Source organism: Kogia breviceps, chromosome 20, assembly GCF_026419965.1.
Source record: "Kogia breviceps isolate mKogBre1 chromosome 20, mKogBre1 haplotype 1, whole genome shotgun sequence".
NCBI classification, from domain to species: Eukaryota; Metazoa; Chordata; class Mammalia; order Artiodactyla; family Physeteridae; genus Kogia; species Kogia breviceps.
The window spans coordinates 9,424,046-9,447,496 of record NC_081329.1 but is presented as its reverse complement, the minus strand read 5'-3'; the positions used below and the strand labels follow the sequence as shown (position 1 = coordinate 9,447,496).

Below are 23,451 nucleotides of genomic sequence, written 5' to 3'. Positions count from 1 at the left end.
AGAGAGAATGGAAGGCCAGCCTGACAGCCTGCCTGGACCAGTGTCACTTCCCATCCTGAAGCATTTACTGCGTGTCCGTGTAGGCTGAAATCTAACACAGGTGCCCAGATCCCTGCCGTCTGGCTGTGAAGGGGGAAGCCGGGGCAGTGGGTACGGCTGCTCAGGAACGAGGGAGGGGGCTACTGCCATGATTAAAAGTAAGCTGGAAGAGGGACTTCCCTGGCGGTCCAGTGGTTGGGACTTCTTCGCCTTCCAATGCCGGGGGGCGGGTTCGATCCCCCGTCCGGGTGCTAAGATCCCACATGCCTCCAGGGCCAGAAAACCAAAACATAAAACAGAAGCGACATTGTAACAAATTCAATAAAGACTTTAAAAGTGGCCCACATCCAAAAAAAAAAATCGTAAAAAAACAAAATAAGCTGGAAGAGACCTAAGCATCCTTACCCTCCGGGGAGCAGCATCCGGGCAGGGTGCTGAGCCCCTCTGGGGACAGAGGGAGGCTCTCCACAGTCCGGTGCAGAGACCAGGGTGGGAGAAGGGCAGGTAAAACCGAAGACGGGGGAAGTGAACCCAGCTGAAGACAAAGTGCAAAGAATAAACAAGAAGCAAACCTGCGTGAGGTCGACTTTAACCTCACACGTGAGGCCAGCTCCTTCTCAGGCAGACGGAGGGCCCCAGGCCCCAGGCCCCAGGCCCCAGGCCCCAGCCTCCAGGCCCCAGGCCCCAGGCCCCAGGCTCCAGGCCCCAGGCCCCAGGCTCCAGGCCCCAGGCCCCAGGCTCCAGGGCCGGAGCTGATGCTTGCTCTGCAGGTAGTCAAGCTTTCTTCCAGCTGCACATGCGACTTGGGGTTGACTCTGTTCTGGAAGGAAAAGGAGGGACAGTTCCCTGTTAGACCTGGGCTCCTTTGTGGGCACCAGCCTGGCCATCAGAGGAAGCAGAGAAGTGTGTTCTCCATGCGGAAGCAGCTGCCCGAGAGGGACGGGGTGCTCGGCGGGGGCTGGTCTGCCGGGCAGAGGCCACCGCGCGGTCCAGGCGAGAGGGTGGGAGAGAGGCTCCCACGGACGTGTGTGTATCCGGTCGCCAGACTGTGCCCTGAAGATGTGTAATTTTTAACAGTCCGTTCTTCCTCAGTAAAAAAAAGTCCTTGATTCGTAAGATATCAAACTTTCTGAACGAAAGGAAAGTTCTGGACAGCTTGTCCCGAGGCCTGCTGACTGCTGGGTGGGGCAGGTCTGCCTCTCTCATTCAGTGGGGTGTTTACTCAGCCCCCGCCCTGCGTCCCCCTCGCCACCCCAGGACCACCCACCGTCTCTGGGCTGGATTCCGTCCGCAGTGTCTCCGTACCCCGTTTACTCCTCCTCGCCCCGCCTCCTGCCTGGAGACCCCCGGCCCTGGACTCTCCCACCACCCAGGTGGCTGGTGTGACGCAGGGACCTTGGCCTCAGAGCTGCAGCGGGTCCACAGCCGCCGCGGCCCGAGTCCGCACCTCTGGGAGTCTCTGGGCAGTGTCGCTGTTTCCTTGGCCACATGGACACCACTTAGCTTTCAAACTCTGAATTTTCAAGCCAAGTCGCAGGGGTTTCCATGGAGACAGGCGCGGTGAGAAGCCGCCTGCTTCTAGAAACCCAGGGTTTTGGGCACTGTGACCAGATGGTGGGAAATCCACCCGACAGAAATCTTGATTTGCAGATCTGGTGTTTATATGAATTCAGCCAGGAAAAGAGATTCTTTTCTAAACGGAAAGTAGCGTTTGGGAAGAGAACGACGGCCCTTTGTTCTGTTTTGTGTGACTTGAGTGGCTGCTGTGGTTTTTCGTGCACGTCCTCTGGGTTCATTAGGGTCTTATTTGCTGTTAGTGCGTTTGTGTCCCCACCGTGCCCTTCCGTAAAGCGTCCCTGACGCTCACCCCATGTGTGAACCTTGAGATGTTCTCACGTTGGGTAAAGGCAGAGAAACTCTTCCTAGTCCCAATAAGGAAGATTCTCCAACCCGCCAGGAAGAGTCCTCTTCTCCCTCTGGGGATGGGGTGACTCAGGCAGCGTTGGATTTATCCCTGATGAGATAGGACGGGGCTGGTGGGGCCTCCTGAACGCAGCTTTAATGGGGAACCAGGAGGCCCGGTCCTGTGACCTCCTGTTTCCCGTCCTTCCCCGTCTCCAGAGCCTGTCGCGGGCTCCCGCCGACCTCTCTGCTCGGACACGTGACTCTAGACCACCCCGGACGCCGGGCCGCGTCCTCCCCGGCTCCCACCCCGCCCTCCCTCTGCTTGGACAGGCTGGGCCTGGCGGGTCCCAGCTGCCGGGCGGCGGACAGCACCAGTCCGGCACGTCGGGTTGGCAGGAGGCTCCTGGTGACCCAGGAGTCCGAGTGCGGCTGCCCTGGGGCTGCCCGAGCCCTTCTTGTTTTCGCGCCGAGGACCACCCGCCCAGCTCCGGGGCGTCCCTGTGTGTTCAGAAGGTGCACAGAGGAATCTGCCCTTTCCTTCCTTCCTTCCCTTTCTTTCTTGTTCTGCCATCTCTGTCTGAACCTTGCACTTTACCTACTCTCTGATAGAGAGTAAAGAGGCCTTACAGGTACCTATTCATTTCTGATCCTCTTGGTTACAGACACAGAAGGCAGAGTTCTAAATCAGCTCCAAATCTCTGCACTGTCCCCCTGGGATGGCTGCTCACCCAGGGCTTCCAGATGACTCCACCGGTCAGGCAAGAGTTGCACTGAGGTGCGTGGAAAGTCACATCCTCACCATCCACCCACTTCACTCCCGAAACCCTCCAGCAGCTTCAGAACTCTTTGTGTGCTAACCGTTTGCTTAACGTCCCCCGAGACTTAGGTCATCTGGCTAAATGATCAGCCCGAGTCAGCGGTGGGCACTGTCCTCGCGGCCACTGGGAGCGTGTGCACCCACCCAGCTCGTTGCAGGCCTCCTCTCGGTCCTTCTACAAAAGCGTTTAGAGAAGGCTCACTGGGGCGCTCACGTTGGTGCTGGAAGATGTTGAAACTTCGCTTGCGATTAAAGGTCATTTCTAGAGACCAGGGACCTTTTACTAATAGTGATTACATCAACAGTGCTTTAAAAATACAAATTGTGACACATCCGATGGCCTAATTCACCAGCGTCCTTCAAAAATGTCAAGGTCATGAGACAGAGATGGCCTGAGGCACTGACCTAGCAGGTTGGAGGAGACTTAAGGAGGTGTGACAGCTGCGTGTGTCGTGGGACCCGCCTTTGGATCCCTGGGAAACTGGCCTCCGCGGGGAAGCCAGTGAGGTCTGAGTAGAGCCCGCGCTGGTTGGCGTTGCTGCAGCAACGTGAATTCCTGCTCTGGACGATGCTTCTGTGGTTCTACGAGGTTCACATCCTGGACCTGGTGCAGGGAACTCTGAGCTGTTGCAGCTTTTCTGTAAAGTCTAAAATTATGTCAAAATGAAAGGTCGGAAAGGGAAAAGCATCTACTTACTTGAAAACGTTCCCTTTTAGAAAAATCTGGATGAACTAGACTCCCTTCTTCTGTCTCCTTCCTCAAGCCCCGGCGTGAACACACTTGAGATTTGTGCTCTTTTTGTTGTCTTGTTTTGCAGACAGAGTTTACCTGGGGCCGGGGCAGCTGTATCAAGATTTACAAAACTTGCTGCATGACTTAAATGTCATCGGTCAAATCACTCAACTGGTTGGAAACCTCAAAGGACACTATCAGGTGACAGTCGAAACCACTTGGCTTAAAATTCTCTTTTAATTTCGAAGTCGCTGTCAGCATGTGATCCTACTTCCCAGTCCTGCCAAAAGCGAGAACTGATGTTACTTTAAGAATCGATCTGACCGTGCGTTTTCTCCTATTTCGGAGAAGGTGAAGCACTTTTGGTGTAACTTTTGTTCATCCGGAGGCTGACGTGAGCGTCAGTTCTCTTAGGAATGTCCCAGCGCCACATGACCCGCCTCCCAAAGAGGCTTGTTTCCTGATCACATGAGTGTTACTGGTCTCCCTGGGTTTTTGATGTCTCCGCATCCCTTTTTTTCTCTCCCTCAAGATGGTCCTGTCTTATTAACATCTTTACGTGTGCTTGTGCATTTCCTTCCTAGAATTTGAACCAGTCGGTAGCCCACGACTGGACCTCGGGTTTACAGAGACTTATTTTGAAGAAGGAAGAGGAGATCAGAGCTGCCGACTGCTGTCGGATCCAGTTACAGCTCCCGGGGAAGCAGGACAAGTCAGTAAACATCGGAAGGGAGCCTCCGGGCCAGCACTAAGAACAGGGCCCTTTGTCATGACGTGCATGTCTTCGCGGTTTGGGGATTGTATCTGAGGGGCAGGCCCCGTAATTGGGTTTCACAAGGTTGGAGCCCATTGCAAGGAGTGCATTGTCTTTTCTTCTCCCCGGCAGGTCCGGCCGGCCGACTTTCTTCACTGCCGTGTTCAATACCTTCACCGCCGCCATCAAGGAGTCCTGGATCAACAACCTGCAGATGGCCAAGCTTGCCCTCGGTAAGAGCCGGTTGCTCTCAGCTAAATGAGGCATGTTCAGACAAGACACAGGGTCCGTTCCTGTTCTGTGATGAGATGCACGCCCAAGAGGATGAGGCCATGGCTGAGAAGTAAACTGTACGATAGGTTCATCCATTCACCTGAAGGAATGTTTCCACGTGGGAAAAATCCACCCTAGTGCGGTGAATTTTAAGACGTTTGTGTTATAATTTAAGGGTTGTAGGGAAAAAAAACCTCACTTTTATTATAACAGAACATTAATATTAGTTGAGATGGTTCAACACAAGTGAAAGTCCTTTGAGTCTGTGGCCTGTGAGACAGGACCCAGCCCTGGGTCTGGCCCACATGATGAGAAAGTGATGGTTCATCTCAGCCTGTTTCCTCACCCCTCACCTGTGAAATAAAACACAGGAGTGGACCAAATTGTCCCTGAAGACCCTCCAAGCATGAAAAATAAGTCCTGTGGCTCTATCAGAGATAGGAGTGACTGATTATTTTGTTGTCCCTACGTCCCTTTAGCCTTGCCTTCTTTTTTTGTTTTTTTGTTTTTTGTTTTTTTGTGGTACGCGGGCCTCTCACTGTTGTGGCCTCTCCCGCTGCGGAGCACAGGCTCCAGACACGCAGGCTCAGCGGCCACGGCTCACGGGCCCAGCCGCTCCGCGGCACGTGGGATCTTCCCAGATCGGGGCACGAACCCGTGTCCCCTGCCTCGGCAGGCGGACTCTCAACCACTGCACCATCAGGGAAACCCCTAGCCTTGCCTTCTTTTGACCTGTGTATCAAACATTTAGATAGATGGGTGGGTGGGATAAGATACATGGATGTTATTTACACACACACAGGTCTGTTACTCAGAACACGGGGATGTCCTGCGTCCATGTGTGTGTAAAACTCTCATTCAGGTGCAAAACAATTAGTAATGTTAACTGAAAGTAAAATACGGAAGAGAAATAGGCCTTGTGATCTGAGACTGGTGGCAGGAAGGCCATCCGGGATGGCCTGTGATCCTCGGAACAGGGCTCCCTCCCTCCCTGAATGACTCAGTGGTTTATCAGGCCAGGTTCAGGGTGACCCCGTGAACAAGGACACACATAGGCTCTGAGGATATGCTCCCGTTTATCTTCAGATGCGTCACGTTTTCCAAGCTGAGATGGACAGCTTGCTTTGTAGTAAAACATTTCTTCATTTCGTCGTACGTTTTTATCCCATGGTTTTGTGCCATGTTAGAAAACTTCTCACCGTGTCCCTGGTGTTTGAATCTAAACACCTCAGTTAGTTTGAAAAAGGGACAGAGGAAAACAGGCCAGACCCAGGCGGTTTACGCTTTGATGGTTCGCAGTGTCCCCGCCCCCAGCCGATGGCTGGTCCGCAAGGTGGGAACGGGGCGGTGGGCATCCATTAGACTCGGGCCAGAGCGCCTACCTCGTAAAGCCGCAAATCTGCAGCCTCCCCCGTGAGAAGAGGCTGTGCCGTCTTCCAGAAGGAAAACCCTCAGTTCTCCAGTCTTACCCAAAGTAGGGGCCAGACTCTCCCCCTGTCCCCGGGCCTGTGCTCGTCGCCCACCTCTGTTCCCTTCTCCCGGCGCGGGCGCAGAGGAAGAGAACCATCTGGGCTGGTTCTACGTGGAGGACGACGGAAATCAGATCAAGAAGGAGAGGCACCCCCTCCTCGTGGGACACATGCCCGTGACGGTGGCCAAGCAGCAGGAGTTCAAGGTGCCGGGACAGCCTTGGGCGTGGCTCTCCCAGGGCCCGTCTGTGTAGAAGTCATCTAGGAGGGTGGTGGTCTGAAGCCAGAGGCTGCTCATCCGGAGCCGGTGCCGGGCCTTCCTCCGAGGTCAGGCCCCACGGCTCAGGTCCAGCAGCTCCGCGCCCCTCGCTGGGCGCCTCGGCTTCCGCGTGGTCATGATCGGGGACCTGCTGGTGGCCTGAAGCATGGTGCCCAGTCTTGGCTGAAGCAAACCCGTCTGCGGGTGGCGTTTTGTCAGTGTCCCTGTGCGGCGGGCTCAAGCACTGCGGCCTGTGTCCACACAGACTGCAGAGACGTGTGGGTGTGTCTTTCTCTAAGAAACACATTTTTCTTTCTCACTTTGGTCTCTGGCCGACGCTCAGTCCTGGAACCTGGGCTTCCCTGGAGCTCCATCAGCTGATGGGGGCCGTTCCTGCTGGCAGAGCCTGCTCCCCGGGAGAGGCAAGGGCCCTGTTGGCGTGGCCTTAACCCAGAGCTGCAGCTGCCCAGGGCACACTTAGGTGTTGCTTCTAAAGAGCAAAATGTCTGCGGCTCACTGATCTTTCCCCCTCTCCGTCTTTGGAGTTGCTGTGGTTTATGTCAGAACGCTGTCATCCGTGTAAGACATGCCTTCTGGTCTCCTCTGACTCCCATTTTAAATTAGGGCCTTTGATTTTTTTTTTTTCCTCCCCTTTAGATCGAATGTGCTGTTTATAATCCTGAGCCTTACCTAAATAATGAGAATCAGCCAGACTCGTTTTCCACGGCTCATGGTTTCCTGTGGGTAAGATGCTTTTGTTTGTTTTTAATGCAAGCTCACGAAGAATCCATATCCACAGCTAATGAGATGAGAAATGACAGATTTGAGTGGTCTGATAGCTCGTTCTTACTGGCTGGTGTGTCCCAAATTGTGTTCATAGACATGGGGGGGTCACAAACAGGAAAGGGGGCTGTTCACTTTGGGAAAAGGGGTCGAATTCTAAGGCATTAAAACATTTCTCTCTTTTCTTTTTCCTGTAAAACTTAACCGGATTAAATTCAGCCCAAAGTCCATTAACTAATAGAAGCATTGAAATATTTTTTCAATTTGGGTGGTTAAAGGGCATGGAGTTTTTTTTCTCTTCCAAGACCATGCTGGCTGTTTATGCTGGGAACTTAGCAGTTAAAATTCGTTTCTTCCAAATGAAGCGCTGCCTTTGAACGGTCCTGCGTTTGCAGCAGACATTGCTGGCTCGTGCAAACCAGAGGAATTGCTCATGTGGTGCGTTCTCAGGTCTCCTGGTGCCCCCCTTGCGGGGAGCCGCCACACCTCCTCCACGATGGGCCCTCTGTCCTTTTCCAGCCCCACCTGGCTCTCTCTCCCGGGTGTCCTGACCCCGCTTAACTCCCCCCACACACCCCGCCCCGTCTCACAGCCGGAGCTCTGGCCAGCTCAGACTTCCTGGTTGAGTTTTGGAAAGAAAACAGCCTGATGAGCTGATAATTCTCTGCACTCGGCCCAGAACGAAGGGATGGGCTGAATTCCCTCAGGGTTTTTGAATTCCTCTAATTTAGAGGAAGTTTCTTCCATCTCAGGACCTGCACCCGGTCAGACCCCTGCTTCCTGTTGGCCCGAGGGGGCTTGGCAGTTTGACATTGTCCCCGGAAAGGCAGGATGCTTATTGATCAGAAGGGGAAAATCCATTAGAATAAGGAGAGGGTCACCACATTCCCAATACTGATGGAAAAGAAGAGGAATTTGTGAAGAATGCATACCACCCGGAACCAGGCGAGCTGTTCTCTTGTAGAGCCGGGCACGCTCTTCCCTGGTAACAGGATCCGGCTCCTTCCCACTGAAAAGACGATCAAATTTAGGTTTAAGTTGGGAAACAAACCTTGCTGAGTGTTCCTAAGTGATCCAGCAAACAGGGGGCTCATAAATATCATGGCAGCAGCAGTACAAGTTCTAAAAAAACAACAACACTCTCTGATGTGTTAAATGCTGGGGACCCACTTTGAGATCCATTCTCAGCCCTTTTTGTCTCTTTTTAAGTCCTTGTTTTTTCAGGCAAGGCCTGGTTTAAAATTGATACCAGCCTGCTTTTTCAGACTTTGAATTGTGAACCGATAGGCCTTCACCATCCTGTGGTGCTAGGTGTGTGGTTTTTAAAGGATATGAATGTGAAGTTTACAAGAACAAAACTGTGTTCTTGTTATTAAAATTGAAAGAAAAGGACACCCTAATGAGACACGTTGCAGAGGGGACGGGGCTCTGCGAGCAGACCGCTTAAAGGTTATTTGGTCCTCGTCGGCCAGCTGGTTCCCACGTGGGAGCCGGATCTTGCCGTGGGGTGTCAGCCGTGCACGTGCTGTGGAGCCCCTTCCAGCCCACTTCTTCCCTCCCGAACCCCCCAGATCGGAAGCTGCACCAGTCAGATGGGTCAGATAGCCATCGTCTCCTTTCAAAACTCCAGCCCCAAGGTCATCGAGTGCTTCAACGTGGAGTCCCGCGTCCTGTGCATGGTGTACGTGCCCGCGGAGGACAGGCCCCGGGAGCCCGAGAGCACGGGCGTCCGAGTGCTGGGCGTCCCCACCGTCTGCCTGGGGACGGAGGAGGGGAGGTGAGCGTCGCACACGGGCCCTTCGGCCTTGCCGGCCGCGAGGCGGCGGAGTCCTGACCCCCCTCTGTTGGGACGCGGGTGGAGACTGTTGGGTCCAGGACTTTGAAGGAGCCAGTGAGTGAGGAAGTTGCCTAGGAAACCCCGGGGGGCAGCAGCTCCTTGCGGAGAGAGTTCTAGTTCTTCCTGCCCTTGGCCGTGGACACGCTTCATTCTTGTTCATGCTTTGAAGTGCACGTCACTCTTACACTTTGGAATGAAACAGAGCCTGGTTCTGTGTTATTCTCACACGGAACACGGTCAGAGTGTAAAGGAGAGTTACGATGATTTTCCTGATGTGAAGTTCCTAGATCTGTAGGAAGAACTAAGGTGTGTGTTTGTTTGTTTGTTTAATAACGCAGAACTTCTCTTTTTTTTTTTTGTTTTTTTGGCGGTACGTGGGCCTCTCACTGTTGCGGCCTCTCCCGTTGCGGAGCACAGGCTCCGGACGCGCAGGCTCAGCGGCCACGGCTCACGGGCCCAGCCGCTCCGCGGCACGTGGGATCCTCCCGGACCGGGGCACGAACCCACGTCCCCTGCATCGGCAGGCGGACTCTCAAACACTGCGCCACCAGGGAAGCCCAGAACTTCTCTTTTAAAAGAAAAAAGAGAGGGATCAAAGTGGTAGCAGTCTTTACAACACGGCCAAGTGGGATGTTTCTGGAAGAAGTGGCAGGAAGGTTGAACGTGGTTCTCCTGCCCGGCAGGCTTGCACTTTTCCTTGTGAGCAAACATACCCACGGGCTGACGTTTCTCTTTTCCAGCATTTCCATTTATAAAAGCAGCCAAGGCTCCAAGAAGGTGCGGCTCCAGCACTTCTTCACTCCCGAGAAATCCACGGTCATGAGCTTGGCCTGCACGCCCCAGAGCCTGTACGCCGGCCTGGTCAACGGGGCCGTGGCCGTCTACGCCAGAGCGGACGGTGAGCGCGACGCAGGCGCGTCTGCAGCGTGGCAGGGGTCGCTGCCGCGCCTGGGCTGGGGCGAGGGCGTTTCACTCTGCACCGAGCCTCGCACGACGCGAGGCTCATCAGCTTCGATCACCCCTCGTCCTGAGGCGCCTGCGACTCGCTCGGTCCTTAAAGGAGGGCGTGAGATAGACAGCCACCCGCCAAGAGCAGCGGAAGTCATTGCAAAGTCAGTCCTCCTGCTGGCTTCTCTGTGTTCCTCAAAGGGATGAGTTCAGGGCAGGCCTTTATCCTGCCCTTGCCCAAGGCCCCCGGGGCTTCTCTTTGGGGATGGAGTGAGGTGCATGCCTCTTCGGTGTGGTGTGGCTGTCACCAGCCTGGTGCCTGGGGCGCCCCTCCCCCCAGGCTGGGCGCCCGGTGTCACCATCGCCACAGGGAGAACCTGATTGCCAGCTTGGCTCAGGAGACCCTGGGCTGATCACCTGTGGCCACAGATCCGAGGAGTCTTACTTCTCACACCCTGAGGGGTTGTACCATAAACAGACCATAAAACTAGGGCTTAGGCCAGCCTGCGGGGAGACTGGGGGGCTCAGGAGCCCTGGGAGGAGAGCCTGCAGGCACTGGGGTCCAGGCTCTTTGGAGGATGAGCGTCCATCCCAGGAGTCCTGAGGCTGGAGCCGCTGCAGGTCCCCGGGACGCGAGGGGCTGCAAGGGCAGAAGCAGTTCCTTCTGAAGGCGGATTCCGGGGGTGGGGGGCGGGTGTCAGGCTCAGGGGCGCCTCGGGGCATGATTACTCTGCGGAGGACACGTTGTTTCTCTCCTGCTGGATGTGATTTGTGTTTAAATACACATTTATTTAGAATCATGTGAGTGTTTATCGTGGGATTCTCTGTTTCTCTCCTCTGTGACCTTTGTCCGGCTTTGGTAGCAAGGCTTGGCTCATTCAAGTTGTTTTTTCCACTGCTCCGGTAGAGATTAGATTTCATGGGAATTATTAACTAGTTGAAATTTTGAAATTACTATAATATGTCTGGTCGAGCAAGCCTCCCAACTTGATTTGGAGTGTCTATGTCCATTTCTTCCAGTGTTATGAATTTATTTAGGCTTTATTTTGATTTATTTAATTGGGGAGGGGGGTATCTGAACCTTTTTTTCCCCAGCTTTATTGAGCTATAACTGACATATAACATTGTGTAGGTTTAAGGTGTAGTGTCTTGATTTGATACATATTGCAAAATGATCACCGCCGTCTGCCAGCCCACACCTCCATCACATCACATACTTACCGTTGCTTTTTTGGGGTGAGAACATTTAAGATCTAGTCTCTTAACAACTTTTAAGTGTATCATACAGTGTTGTTAACTGCAATCGTAATGCTGTGCACTAGATCCTCAGAGCTTATTCATCTTATGACTGAAGTTTCCTTTGCCAACATCTCCCATTTTTCCACCCACAGCCCCTGTCAACCACCCTTCTACACTCTGTTTCTATGAGTTTGGCTTTCTTAGATCCCACGTAAAAGTGAGATCGTATGGCATTTGTCTTTCTCTGTCTGACTCACTTCAGTTAGCGTGACGCCCTCCAGTTCCATCGTGTTGTCACAAATGGCAAGGTTTCATTCTTTTTCGTGGCTGAGTAATATTCCACTGTATGTAGGTACCACATCTTCTTTATCCATTCATCTGTTAATAGACACTTAGGTTGCTTCCAGGTCTTGGCTGCTGTAAATAGTGCTGCACTGAACATTGGGGTGCAAGTATCACTTCAAATTACTGTTTTCGTTTTGTTCGGTTACATACCAAGGACTAGAGTTTGCCGGGTCATACGGCAGCTCTATTTTTAGTTTTTTGAGGAACCTCTATACTGTTTTCCACAGCGGCTGCTCCAGTTTATTACATTCCCAAGGGCTGTCATTCTCCTCACCATTGCTTGTATTTTCTTGCGTTTTTGATGATGGCCCTTCTGACAGGTGCGGGGTGATAGCTCATTGTGGTTTTGATTTGCATTTCCCTGTTGATGAGTGATGTTGAGCATCTTTTCATGCACCCGTTGGCCATCTGTATGTCTTCTTTGGAGAAATGTCTGTTTGAAAAACTGAATTTGAATGAAACTGAAAGAAATATCTTCTTTTAAGATGGATCCTGGAATTCCGAACCTCAGACAGTGATAAAACTAGGCATCCTCCCAGTTCGAAGTCTGCTAATGATGGAAGACACGCTGTGGGCAGCGTCTGGAGGTCAAGTGTCTGTAATCAGCGTGGAGACTCACGCCGTGGAGGTAAGTCATTCTCAGTGGCTACACAGTGCGGGAAGACGCACCCCAGAACCAGTCCGACGAACTCGCCAGGCTGATGTCAGGGACCGCCTCTCGCGGGTGGAAAGCTCAGGCAGTGTCCCGCCCACGGCTCTGTGCCAGCCCAGGCGCCGAGATGCCAGCAGCCAGAGCATCATGCCCGGTGCGGAGTCCTCTGAGCCTGAGACCCCGTGAGGGCCACAGGCCCGTAAAGCCGCCCTGTTCGGGTAGAGGAGGACTTCAGCGGGTGGCAAAAACGCACGACCTCTCGGAGGAGGAGTGCTACGTGTCACGACGTGAGAAGGCGGTTCCTGCAGGACTTTTGCCCGGAAACAGGCCAAGTCCGAGCGTGGGGACGTGGGGTGGGAGCAGGTGTGGTCAGAGGGCACCTGGTCCCTCGCGCGCTGGAGCGTGCGGTCCCCTCCTCGGTTCCCGGGGTTTCAGCCTCTGCAGCTGTGAGCGCTCACGGGCCCCGTCTGGGCAGCGCGGGCGAGGCCGAGGCCGTGACCGTGAGGGCAGCCGCGCTTGGCTCCGTTCCCGGGGCAGATCGGCGCGTGGCGTCCTGAGCCCCGCCGCTCTGTGCGCCCGGGGGCCGTGTGGGGATTTAACCGAGGGACAGACGCCAGGACATCTGTCTTCTCCGAGGATTTTTCTTTTGCAAGGAGTTGAAAGGGGGGTGAGATTGGAGATGAAGACTCACCGAGAAGGTTGTTCCAGAACTCTGTCGGGAAAGCTCCACTCCCCGTGGGTGGAGGACAGAGAGGGAGAATGAGGTAGATTTTGCAGAATGAGGCCACTCCTGTAAAGAAAAACAGCCAGTTGTGAGACGCCGAAGACCCGTGAGCAGACAGTGGTGGACCCGGCAGCCGCTGCGGCGGTGGAAGTGGCCACAGGACGGCCGGGAAGCAGCGTGCAGGACGCGTGGGACAAGGTGGCCCGCGAGGCGGAGGATGGGAGTGGGGTGGCCAAGGCAGTCACCGAACGGAGCCGCCGGAGGGCAGGGAGGGGTGGGCCCTGCGCAGCAGCGGCTCTGGGCTCCCCCCTCCCCGGGCTGGCTGAGTTCGTAGAAAGAAACGGGGGGTGAGGCCCAGCAGACTGTGACTTTCTCGCTTCTTCCACAAAAAGTTTCAGCAGTAACTGTGGAGGAGCCAGCAGCCTCCTGTGCGCTCAGGTAGCATAAGGGCTTCTCAGCGCCATGTGACGTTTTTCTTCCCTTTGTAACCTCTCTCTCTGGGAGCCGCCTTGCCCTGCCGGAGACGGCCTTCCGGGAGCAGTGAGCGCTTTGTCCTGAGCTGACCTGAAGGAGCGGCCGGGCCTTTCCTCTTCGGGGGCGCAGAGCCGTGAGGCCGAGTCTCCGCACACGTGGGCGGGTGGGCCGCTTGCCCCCTGCCCCCCAGGCAGCCGCTCTGCTACCGAACCCTTAACTGCTCGGTGATCCGTGGCGCGGCGGCTCGTGAAATAGCGCTCCCGCTTCTGAAGCCCTGGTCTCGGCAGCGGGCTTCCTCCGTGGGGCCCTGTACCGGTTCACAGAACAGCATGGGAGCCGTTCCCCCTTGAAGCCCGCCGGAGAGGAGAGCCGTGTCTGTTTCTGTGGTACAGGGCAGCCCAAGCCGCCTCCACAGGCTGTCCGCAAAGTGAAAGGACCACCCACGGAATGGCAGAAAATACTTACGAGTCGTATATCTGCCAAGAGCGCAGAACAAACAGCCTATGTAACTTACAGCTCAACGAGCAAAAGAAAAATAGTCCAGTTCAACGGCGGACCAAGGATCTGGACGGAAATCTCTACAAAGAAGATACACAGTCGCCACTCAGGGAAGGGTGTGCACCACCCTTAGTCCTTAGGGAAATGCAAACCAAAGCAACCATGAGACACCAGGTCACGCCCGCGAGTTTGACAGCAATAGAAGAGGGACATTAACAAGTGCCGAGAGGACGTGGAGAAGTCGAGAGCTGCACGCATCGCTGGCGGGGACGTGAAACGGGGCAGCTGTTGGAAAACAGTCCATCCTTCCTCAAAAAGGGGAACGTGGCGTTGCCGTGTGGCCCAGCGTTTCCAGTCATTCGTGTTCACTCAGGAGGTCTCCCCATGTAAGAACTCAGGGCTCCGTCCCCACCGCCGGCACCGGCTCGTCCCCACTGACACGTGTTTAAATGAGACCTGTGACGATCGGGGTCGCTTTGTGGGAGGGTGCACACGGGCGTGGAGGGAGGTGTCTGTGGAGGTGAGCGTAGCACGAGCGTCTCGGAGGAAACGGCGGCCCCCCGGCTTTGGCTGCAGGAGGGGCCGAGGGCCCGAGCCAGTTGCCCGCCCCCAGAGCAGGGTCCTCGTCTTCCCTCCCGGGAGGTGCGCGGGGACTCCGGAGGGAACGCGCGGCCCCGGGGAAGGCGGCGATGGCAGCACTGGGCGCTCAGGCCGTCGGGGTGTCTGCGAACTCCAGAATCACTGTGACGCCTGAGTCCCGGCTTCAGGACGACCCCCAGGCTGCTCTCCAGCCCTGCCTGTCCAGCTGCAGTCTTCACTTAAAACAAGGTGTGGTGCCCTCGGACGGGCAGCCTCCCTGCCGATAAAATCAGAGACTCACGTGTCCCCCTCGGGCCAGCGCGGGAGTGCCACGCGGCGTGGGTGCAGCGTGAGGGGCTAGCCGGCGAGCCCTTTCCACGCGGGTAGGCGTGCGAGGATGGCGCCTTCGGCCCCCTCGGCCGCGTAGTGGGTCGTAAAGAGCCTCCCGCACTGTTCTCAGTCCTTGAGGAAGGGGACAGAGGTGTAAGCCTGTTTTTTCCCTAGGGGTTTTTAAGTTACCTCTTTTCAGGCTAGAGAGCTGCGCAGGATTGTGACCTGCTGTGGGCTAAGAGGATTTCTCTGAGGGTAGTGTTTCTTCTCGCTCTGTCTCCAAGCTTCACCCCACCTGCCCCCCACCAGTCCCCGGTAGGCAGTGACCACAGATGCCCAGCCCTGGCCCGTCCACCATGGGACAAATTCCAGAAGTTCCCTCTCAGGGGCCCCAGGGTGGTCAGGATGGAGACCTGGGGCAGAGCACAGCCCGGAGGCTTGGGAAGGACCCGGTCAAGCGGAGAAGCATCAGGTGGCCACACGGGGACCGGACGGGGCGGGACACCGAGGGGACCCTGAGAGCTCGGCGGGGGCTTAGCTGCCCGTACAGGCCTCCTCGCAGGCAGACGTGGCCCTCATTCCCGCTCAGGTTTGGGGGTGCTGATGGTCCACAGGCGTCCAGGGGCGCTGCTCACCACCTGCGGATCTGGGGTGACGGTGCCCCTGCTGTAGGTGGTTGAGGGCAGGTGGGATCCGGGGCGCCAGCTGGACACCCTGGCATGGTGGGGACGACAGTGCCGCCCGAGGCTTCACGCGCAGCCCATAGGGCAGGTCCGTGACGGCGACGTGGGGTGCAGCTCCGTGCTGTGCCCCTGACGCCCTGCCGTCTCCTCCTTGGTCTCCGCAGAGCCAGCTGGAGGCCCACCAGGAGGAGGGCATGGTGGTCTCACACATGGCCATCGCCGGCGTGGGCATCTGGATCGCCTTCACCTCGGGGTCTACGCTCCGCCTCTTCCACACGGAGACGCTCAAACATCTCCAGGACGTCAACGTCGCCACCCCGGTCCACCACATGCTGCCAGGTGGGCCCTGGGGCGCTGGTGGGCGGTGCCACATCCCCCGGGGCCGGGTCTCGGGGCTGTCGAGTGACCCGAACTAAAGCGCCCTTCTTAGAGGTCAGAGCCGCCCATCGCAGACGGTTTAGTGCTGTTAATAAAGCATCGGGGGGGGCGAGGGGGGGCCGGGGGCAAGGATCTGAGATTGAAGGGCAGAGAAGAGGAGACTCTCTGGTGGGGGGGCTCCACGGGGCTCCGCCAGCCCCACGCGGGAAGGGTGTTCCCAGCAGCGGGAGTCAAAGCAGCCAAGGTGCGGGGGCCTGGTGTGTGGGCATGTGGCCGGTGTGTGCACGCGTGGGCTTGTTATGTACGGGTGTGTGGCTGGTATGTACACGCCTGGGCTTGTTAGGTATGGGCGTGTGCGAGTATGTACACGCCTGGGCTTCTTATGTACGGGCATGTGGCTAGCGTATAGACGCATGTTGCAAATGTGTGTGTGTGTGTGTGTGTAACTCGTATGTATATGCGTTGCTTGCTGTGCACAGGTGTGTGTGCCTGGTGTGTGTTGGCGCACGTCTCCACGGGGCTTTTAAGGACCAGGCTCACGCTGCATGGCATTCCCCTCCTTTTCCACTTTGGCTGCGTCTCCTGGCTCCCGGCTGGAGGAGAGAAAGATCCGGTGTGCAGCACGTGGGCTCCCACCCACACCGCGTGAACAGACCTGTGCAGGGAGCCCTCCCAGGGCGCTCGAGTCCCCAGTCCCTGTTGGACCAAAGCCCAGCGGTCACGTACCTGTGACCATGTAACCTGTTTGCACCTGGGCCACCGGCTGTACTTCATCTTGTTTTCTTTCCTTCTTTCCCCGCCCCAGTTAACGACTCCCTTGTTTCTTATCCACCTGCGTGGCTTTCACCGTTCAGGTCAGGATCCGCCTGGGTTCCTGTGGAGCCAGGAGACCATGTGGTCAGGTGGGGACACCTGGCGGCCCCATGTCCCCGGGCCCCTTGGCAGGTGTGCTCCCCCCCTTGCTGTCACCATCGCCACACACAGTCTCTGCCCCCCTCCTCGGGGCTCCCGCAGCCCTGGGCCTCCTATCCCTGTGCCAGGACTTAGGGCTCTTTCTCCCGAGCCCGCGTCCCATGCAGAAGGAGCCTTTGGGTGGCGTGTTCTCCCGCATCTGCCTGCTGTATGCGAAATACCTCCAGGTTCACTGGTATCCGGGGATTTTGTGCTTTGTCTGCATCTCATATTTTACTCCCAGGTTTGTAGCTGCCGGACCTGGTGGACCGTGAGGAAGGCGGACGGTTAGAGCAGAAATCAGCGACACTTAGAATAAGAGTCCTCTTGCTACGCCCAGGCAGGGGTTCTTGAATGTGGTCCTCAGAAAGGCGTCTCACGTTGGTCTGATTTTCTTGCATTTTGGGGAACAGGGCGGCCAGACACCCGTGTCTTGTCTGTCCTTCTTTGAATCGTCTTACCCTTGGGCCAGTGTTTCACGGTGAGAAGTCTCTCATTGTGTCCTCTCTGACCCTTAGGTACTTGTGTCAGTGTGTGTTTGCACCCTGTGTGAGCCTGTGGAGTTGCAGGTCTTTGGACCACTGTCATCCTGGACACGTGTATGCAGACCTCATTCTAGAGTTGTGTTCGTGACGTTGCCCAGATGGGTTTTTTACGTATATATGGCAATAACGTGCAAACTGTCCTTTCGTGCTCTCACTGGAATACAAAATTCCAGTACGTTCTAGAGATGAAGACTTGCCAGGCCAGAAAGAACACAATTTGAAAAAAAATTTTACTATACTATGCTGTAACTCACGCCTTTTTTGTAGCAGAATTGAGAACCCTACGTAGTTCCCTAGAGGTCTCGGTGTGCTTTCCCCTGTGGGCTGTGACTCATGTGAAGAGCTGCACCTTTCTGTCCGGTTTGGAGCTCTGTTCTGAGCACCATTAGCTCGAGCGCTTTGCCATAAACCACATCGTACTTGGCAGACACCGTGGATGACGGTGCCTGGGGTCAGCACACACGTTTCGAAGGGCTGTCGGTCAACCTTCCCGGCCCCCGAGGTGGTGACAGCCCGTGGTTCAGAGGGCCGCATCTCCTCGGGGTCACGAGGCTGCATGAGTCACGTCAGGATGCAGCTGTTTCCTCTTCGTCCAGAACAGTCGGGGGAGGGTATTTGGATGAAAGAGTGCTGAGACCCCCGCCCCCGTCAGATTAGCCTTCCCAGGTCCCCGCCGAGTGAGCACGTTGCTTTCCAGGGGTGACGCGACCAAATGAAGTGGCACCATTTTCCGTCTAATACAAAAGTCAGTGGAACTCTTCTGAGTACCGTCAACCACATCGTAAGGGAATTCAGCAACTTAAACTAGACTCAAAGTTATTTATGAGTTAGGGAACAGACCGAGGAGTGGGTTTTGTGTCCCCTGGGCTCTGGTGCCGTCCCGCGCTAACCAGCAGCTTCCTTAACCAGCAGTTGATCCCGCACTAACCAGCGGCTCCTTAACCAGCAGTTGATCCCGCACTAACCAGCGGCTCCTTAACCAGCAGTTGATCCTGCGCTAACCTGCCCGCCTCCCTGGTCTCTGTCCCGGGTGGGAGCCGGGAGTAGGTTCCAGTCATAGCCTTTCCAAGCACACTTGGAAGGCTGGCTGCTTCCCCTACTCTCTCCCCTGTTTGTGTGTTTCTTACGAGTATTTGGAGTATTTGAATGAACCCAGCCGGCCTCCCGCACGCTCCTGTGTCCCCCTGTGAGGGGACAACACGGTGCCCGGAGAGCCTGCATCACACAGCGGCCAGCTTCCCCTGCCCCTTCGCGTTGATACCTCACTTCCGCCCGCACCTCTGCCCCACCCCTCCCGCCCCGCCTCCCCCTTTGATGCTGAGTGGGGGGCCCCTCTGCCCGCAGCTTGGCCAGCTCAGAGCCCAGTGGTCCCACCCGGAAGGCCACAGCTGGCGCTTCCACAAGGAGTAGCCTGGACGCCTCTCAGCAGCTCTGTCTGCAGACCTTCCGGAATGGGAAAATCTCCACGTTCCCTGATTACCATTCAGTTAAACTTTCATATGTGAAATTAAAGATGAATCCTAGACTACTTTGAAAATGGAACAAACCATCATTCGCTGGAACTGAAGGCTTTCAAACCGGTTAGAAAAACATCCCAGTTTTCCCTGCTTTTGCGTTTGTTATGATGAAGTGAAGGTTTGAGGGTGTCCTCCCAGGAGCCCCTCCCAGAAGCCCCCGGGGTTGTTTCGGTTGGTCTTTCCCACCGACCATGTAGTTTTTCCCCTTCTCGTCAAGTTTCGTAACCTTTCCCCACACGGTGCCTTTTCCCCATCCCGACACCACACAGGGCACCTTCTGTGCCTTTGAATTGTCTTGTCTTTTCTCTTTAGAAAGATCCACTTCTGGAGAGAGGAGTTTCTTTACAAAGACTAGAGAGTTTCCCAGATTTTCACTGCATATAACGTAACACAGATGTAAAAGCTGGAGACAGGACGAAAAGTCAGATGTTCCTAATATGCTATTTACAGGCAAAGAGGCGGGAAAATTCCTAAGGGGAATAAAAGGTCACTTTCAAAATGCATGTATGGATGAAAATAAGTAGTAAACTTTTATCCTTTGTGATTTGAAAGTAAGATCTTCTTAATGTTTTTATTAGAGGCTGGAAGTATTTCACATCATATTTTACAAGGATCTGTTAACCCTCACTGTGGAGGTGGGCTGTTCGACATTCCCTTTTCCTCATGAGTTTTCTTTAAAGCCAAGTGGTAGATTAAAAGTATTTCAGATGCTTCTTTAATAGTCCTAGGCCAGTATTTTTTAAATGATATATTCTCTGTGAAAGAAAATTTAACTCACAAATTCCTTTTTTGGAGAAAAATTAAAGGAAACTCAGTTTCGCAGACCAAAATATTTCAGGACGATCAAATAAATCACAAAACAGTTTCTTCATACAAACAGTTTTCGCTTATATGCAGGACTTGGCTACCAAAATGAGGGTGTGGGTGGACTTAAGTGATATAAAAACCCACAGCCAACCTCTGAACCGAGCCCTGAGACCACGTCATGAAAGTCTGCCTGTTTTTATTGTTCCCAATACTTTCGTGTGTTAGAAAGGAAATTTATTCACATCTAGGACCACAGGGCTACTATACCACTGCCGCAGTTTCTATATTCCTTCCAGGAGGGTGGCTTCAGAAAGTGGCTGCAAAAGGGAAATAATAGCTCTGTGCCCTGTCCATCCTGTTGTCATGACATTCTCCACGTTGGTATTGAGGAGTAAGATATCCAGATGGAAAGTAACCTGCTTCCCTGTGCACCAGGGCAGCGGCGGAGGCCGTACTTCACCGGAACAAAACAAAACGCAGAGCAGTGAGCCAGTTGCAAGAGTCACCTCCACCAGCTGCTTCCACCGAAGGTTCCAGGAGGGTTGGAGAGGAGGGTCTCAGCTTTGCGGGTTTGCTTTCTGTCTCGAGCGTAGCTGCGGGGAATCTAGGTCACGTGGCATCAAATGAGGATTCTGCTCTGGAAGGCACACCCGTGTGTCCTGGGACGTTCCGTGGTCCATGGAGTTGCTCTCTGAAGGGCTGCCCCACGACGGGACCACCTGCCCCTGGATAGCAGTCGTGAGCTGTGCCCAGAGCCGTGTTTCTAAATGGCTTCTGCAGTTCTCCCTGGCGTTTGGAAATGGCAGCTCCCGGCCCAGGTGTAGACAGACACGCAGGTCCCAGGCATCTCTAACAAGCCCCAGCTGCTCCCATGGGCACGCATTTGGATTCCTGGGAACTTAATACATTAGCTTTTCTTCAAAACATATACTTGTATTTAGAGGTAAAACCAGATCTTTAGTTTTTGTAGCTGTTGTCTCGGTTTGGTTTCAGTGTTCCGTTGCCTAAATAATCATAAAATAACTTCAGGGGACACGGTGACCTGCCTTTGGCTTTGGTGTTTAGACCATTTGTTTTCATGCTTTTTTTTTTTTTTTTTTTTTTTTTTTTTTTTTTTTTTTTTTGTGGTATGCGGGCCTCTCACTGCTGTGGCCTCTCCCATTGTGGAGGACAGGCTCCGGACGCACAGGCTCAGCGGCCATGGCTCACGGGCTTAGTTGCTCCGCGGCATGTGGGATCTTCCCGGACCAGGGCACGAACCCGTGTCTCCTGCATCGGCAGGCGGATTCTCAACCACTGCGCCACCAGGGAAGCCCTGTTTTCATGCTTTTTATCTAAGATGAACTTAGGTCAAACGCAGAGATACTGAAAATGGCTTATTTCTAGAGAGCACAAGAATCCAGCTGTTTTGAAGTGCCCTCCGTTCCTTCCCGGGAGCAGCCCGCATGACCCTTCTCCGCTCTCGAGCTTCAGTGCTGAGCGGAGACGCCAGGAGGGGCTTCAAGCCCCTGTCGAGGGTGGTGGTGCTGTGGGCAGGGGCAGGGCAGGGCGGGGGTGCCCGGGGCCCAGACTCAGTCCCTGAGACGAGAGTCACGGGGAGACACGCACCTTTCACTCCACCTCCTAACGTCGTCTGGCTGAGCCACCTCTTGGCCTCAGAGCCTCGACTGCAAAACAAAACAAAGCAGAGCAAACAGCTCCAGAGCCCTTGGACTCCAGTGTTTTGTATCCGCGTTTCCCGGACTTGCCCACCGAGGCCGTGTGTGGTCTCCTTCCGACGGAACCTTCGGGTGATCGCTGCGTCTCTCCCCTGTGATGCTGAGCGCGGGCTGCACTGGGAGCCCATCCGTCCTACCTGGGAGGTCTCCTCTCACCTGCCCAGGTGGCCTCTTGCTCACACAGGGCTGCCGTCCGACATGTGCGTGCGTGCGTGCGTGCGTGCGTGCGTGTGTGTGTGCAGCTCTGCCTGGAAGTGGATGATTTAGACGGACGGTTCGGGGCGGGGTGTGTGTGTGATTGGCTCTGGAAGGGCCCCCCCCCCCAGCGGTGCTGAGAGCACCGTGCACGTGTCCTGAGGCCGTGGCCGTGCTCTTCCGGGGTGCAGTCAGGACGCCCCCCAGATCTCTCGCTCGTCCGGCTGAAGGAGTCGCAGTGTGTGGCTAGGGCTCCGGTGACACCCGCTGGCCGGGAGGGCTCGGGGCTGCCCCGGGGAGCATTCTGGAGGGTCTGGAGGGTTTCGGGGCAGTTCCCGGGGCCCCTGCCCCGGCGTGTGGGCTGCAGAGGCCAGACTGCGGGGCACAAGCCTCTCCTGTCCCGCAGGACACCAGCGGCTGTCTGTGACCAGCCTGCTCGTCTGCCACGGCCTGCTAATGGTCGGCACCAGCCTGGGCGTCGTGGTGGCCCTGCCCGTCCCTCGTCTGCAGGGGATCCCCAAGGTGACCGGTGAGTACACCCCCCCGAGTGCCTGCGTCTCCCAGGCCTCTGTCCTGTATTGTACTCTCGTCAAGCCCATGGGTCTGTGGTCAGCTGTGTCTTCGCTTAAACGGTGTAAATTGCTTAGGTGGTTTTCTCTCTCCCTTCATCCCTTCCTTTCTTCCTTCCTTTCTTTCCTACTATAAAGACTATGTCTGTTAATTTGAATCATCAGGTCATACTTTTGTCTTCCTGTTTCTGTCGTCAGTGGTCCAGGGAGACCCTTATCCCCAAGACGTGTTTTCACGTTACCTTTTTTTCCACCTGTTGGTTTTGATCATTCTATACAGTTTTTGCTCAGTGAAAATGGATACTCTTTATGTTTTGCAAAGAAGGAGGCCCAGCATCTGAGAAAGCTCAGTTGTGCTGTTTTGCAGTGCTGCGGGGAGTTCAAATGGGCACAGCCTTTTTGGAAAGCACTTTGGTGTTTAGGACTTGAAGATGCTTTTGTGTCAGGAGTCAGGGTTTCCAATTCAGGAGTCTGTCTCGTGAAGCAGCCAAAGCTAGGAATAAACCATGATGCAGATAGAACAGGAAACAGCCTAAAGGTGCAAAATTAGGAGTAGGGAGATGCTTAAGACAGTGGTCGCGTTGCCCTTTTAGAACGTAACACAGCCAGTGAAAATGATGTTTGCAGAGAGCTTGGAATGATACAGAGAAATGTTAATTCTGTAAGTTAAGTAAAACCAAGATCTTAAAATTTTATGTCGATTATGTAATAACTCTCAGAGGAAAAGATTTGTAGGAAACTCATTGAAACGTTAATAAAGAGCTCTGTCTATAGTTTCTTGCTACTGTTAACACTGGGATATTTAACTCTGACTGCAGGCAGCCCTCCCTTCCCTCAGCAAGCTTTCACGTCTACTGCAAATAGGTCTGTGCTTTAGATAAATTCCTGTTTTGACACGAGCCACCTGTTAGGATCATGGAATTCCAGCTTGGTTTATTCATTTCTTAACTGCTGTCTTCATTATGACCTGCTTGTGATACATGCAGAAGCTGTACATGACTAAGGGCATTTTGAGTGGTAAAGGCTCAGGAGTAAGAAGCCCTTCACGTTACAGCTGGGGATGCTCCTCCCCGACAGCCAAACATAACCATTCTCCTGCTGGGTCTCACGTCACCGTGCCATTGCTTTTTCGCCATAGTTTTGCTAATTTGTACCTTTTTTAAAAAAGAAGTCTTTGGGCTTCCCTGGTGGCGCAGTGGTTGAGAGTCCGCCTGCCGATGCGGGGGACGCGGGTTCGTGGCCCGGCCCGGGAGGATCCCACGTGCCGCGGAGCGGCTGCGCCCGTGAGCCGTGGCCTCTGAGCATGCGCGTCCGGAGCCTGTGCTCCGCAACGGGAGAGGCCGCAGCAGTGAGAGGCCCGCGTACCGCAAAAAAAAACAAAACAAAAAGAGTCTTTAATTGTGCCATTTTTGCATTTTCTATGATTGTCT

The 23,451-nt window shown here is 54.8% G+C and overlaps 1 protein-coding gene across 12 annotated transcripts in view; it reads left to right on the top strand.

The window, feature by feature from the left end:
* Window positions 1–23,451, top strand: part of ARHGEF10 (Rho guanine nucleotide exchange factor 10) — a 92,047-nt gene that overhangs the window by 55,800 nt on the left and 12,796 nt on the right. For 7 of the 12 annotated variants that reach the window (XR_010838438.1, XR_010838439.1, XR_010838440.1 and 4 more), the window contains 10 exons: window positions 3,580–3,695; window positions 4,079–4,206; window positions 4,381–4,481; window positions 6,075–6,196; window positions 6,907–6,993; window positions 8,604–8,809; window positions 9,610–9,767; window positions 11,887–12,029; window positions 15,506–15,680; window positions 21,859–21,981. Coding sequence is in view for 7 of the 12 variants with exons in the window: in XM_067022455.1 (XP_066878556.1) it covers window positions 3,580–3,695; window positions 4,079–4,206; window positions 4,381–4,481; window positions 6,075–6,196; window positions 6,907–6,993; window positions 8,604–8,809; window positions 9,610–9,767; window positions 11,887–12,029; window positions 15,506–15,680; window positions 21,859–21,981 (1,359 nt within the window). In the remaining 5 variants the exon portion in view is untranslated. Of the gene's footprint in view, window positions 1–3,579; window positions 3,696–4,078; window positions 4,207–4,380; window positions 4,482–6,074; window positions 6,197–6,906; window positions 6,994–8,603; window positions 8,810–9,609; window positions 9,768–11,886; window positions 12,030–15,505; window positions 15,681–16,198; window positions 18,753–21,858; window positions 21,982–23,451 lie in introns of those variants that run through there. The other 5 variants (XM_067022459.1, XM_067022457.1, XM_067022458.1 and 2 more) reach the window with 5 other exon arrangements.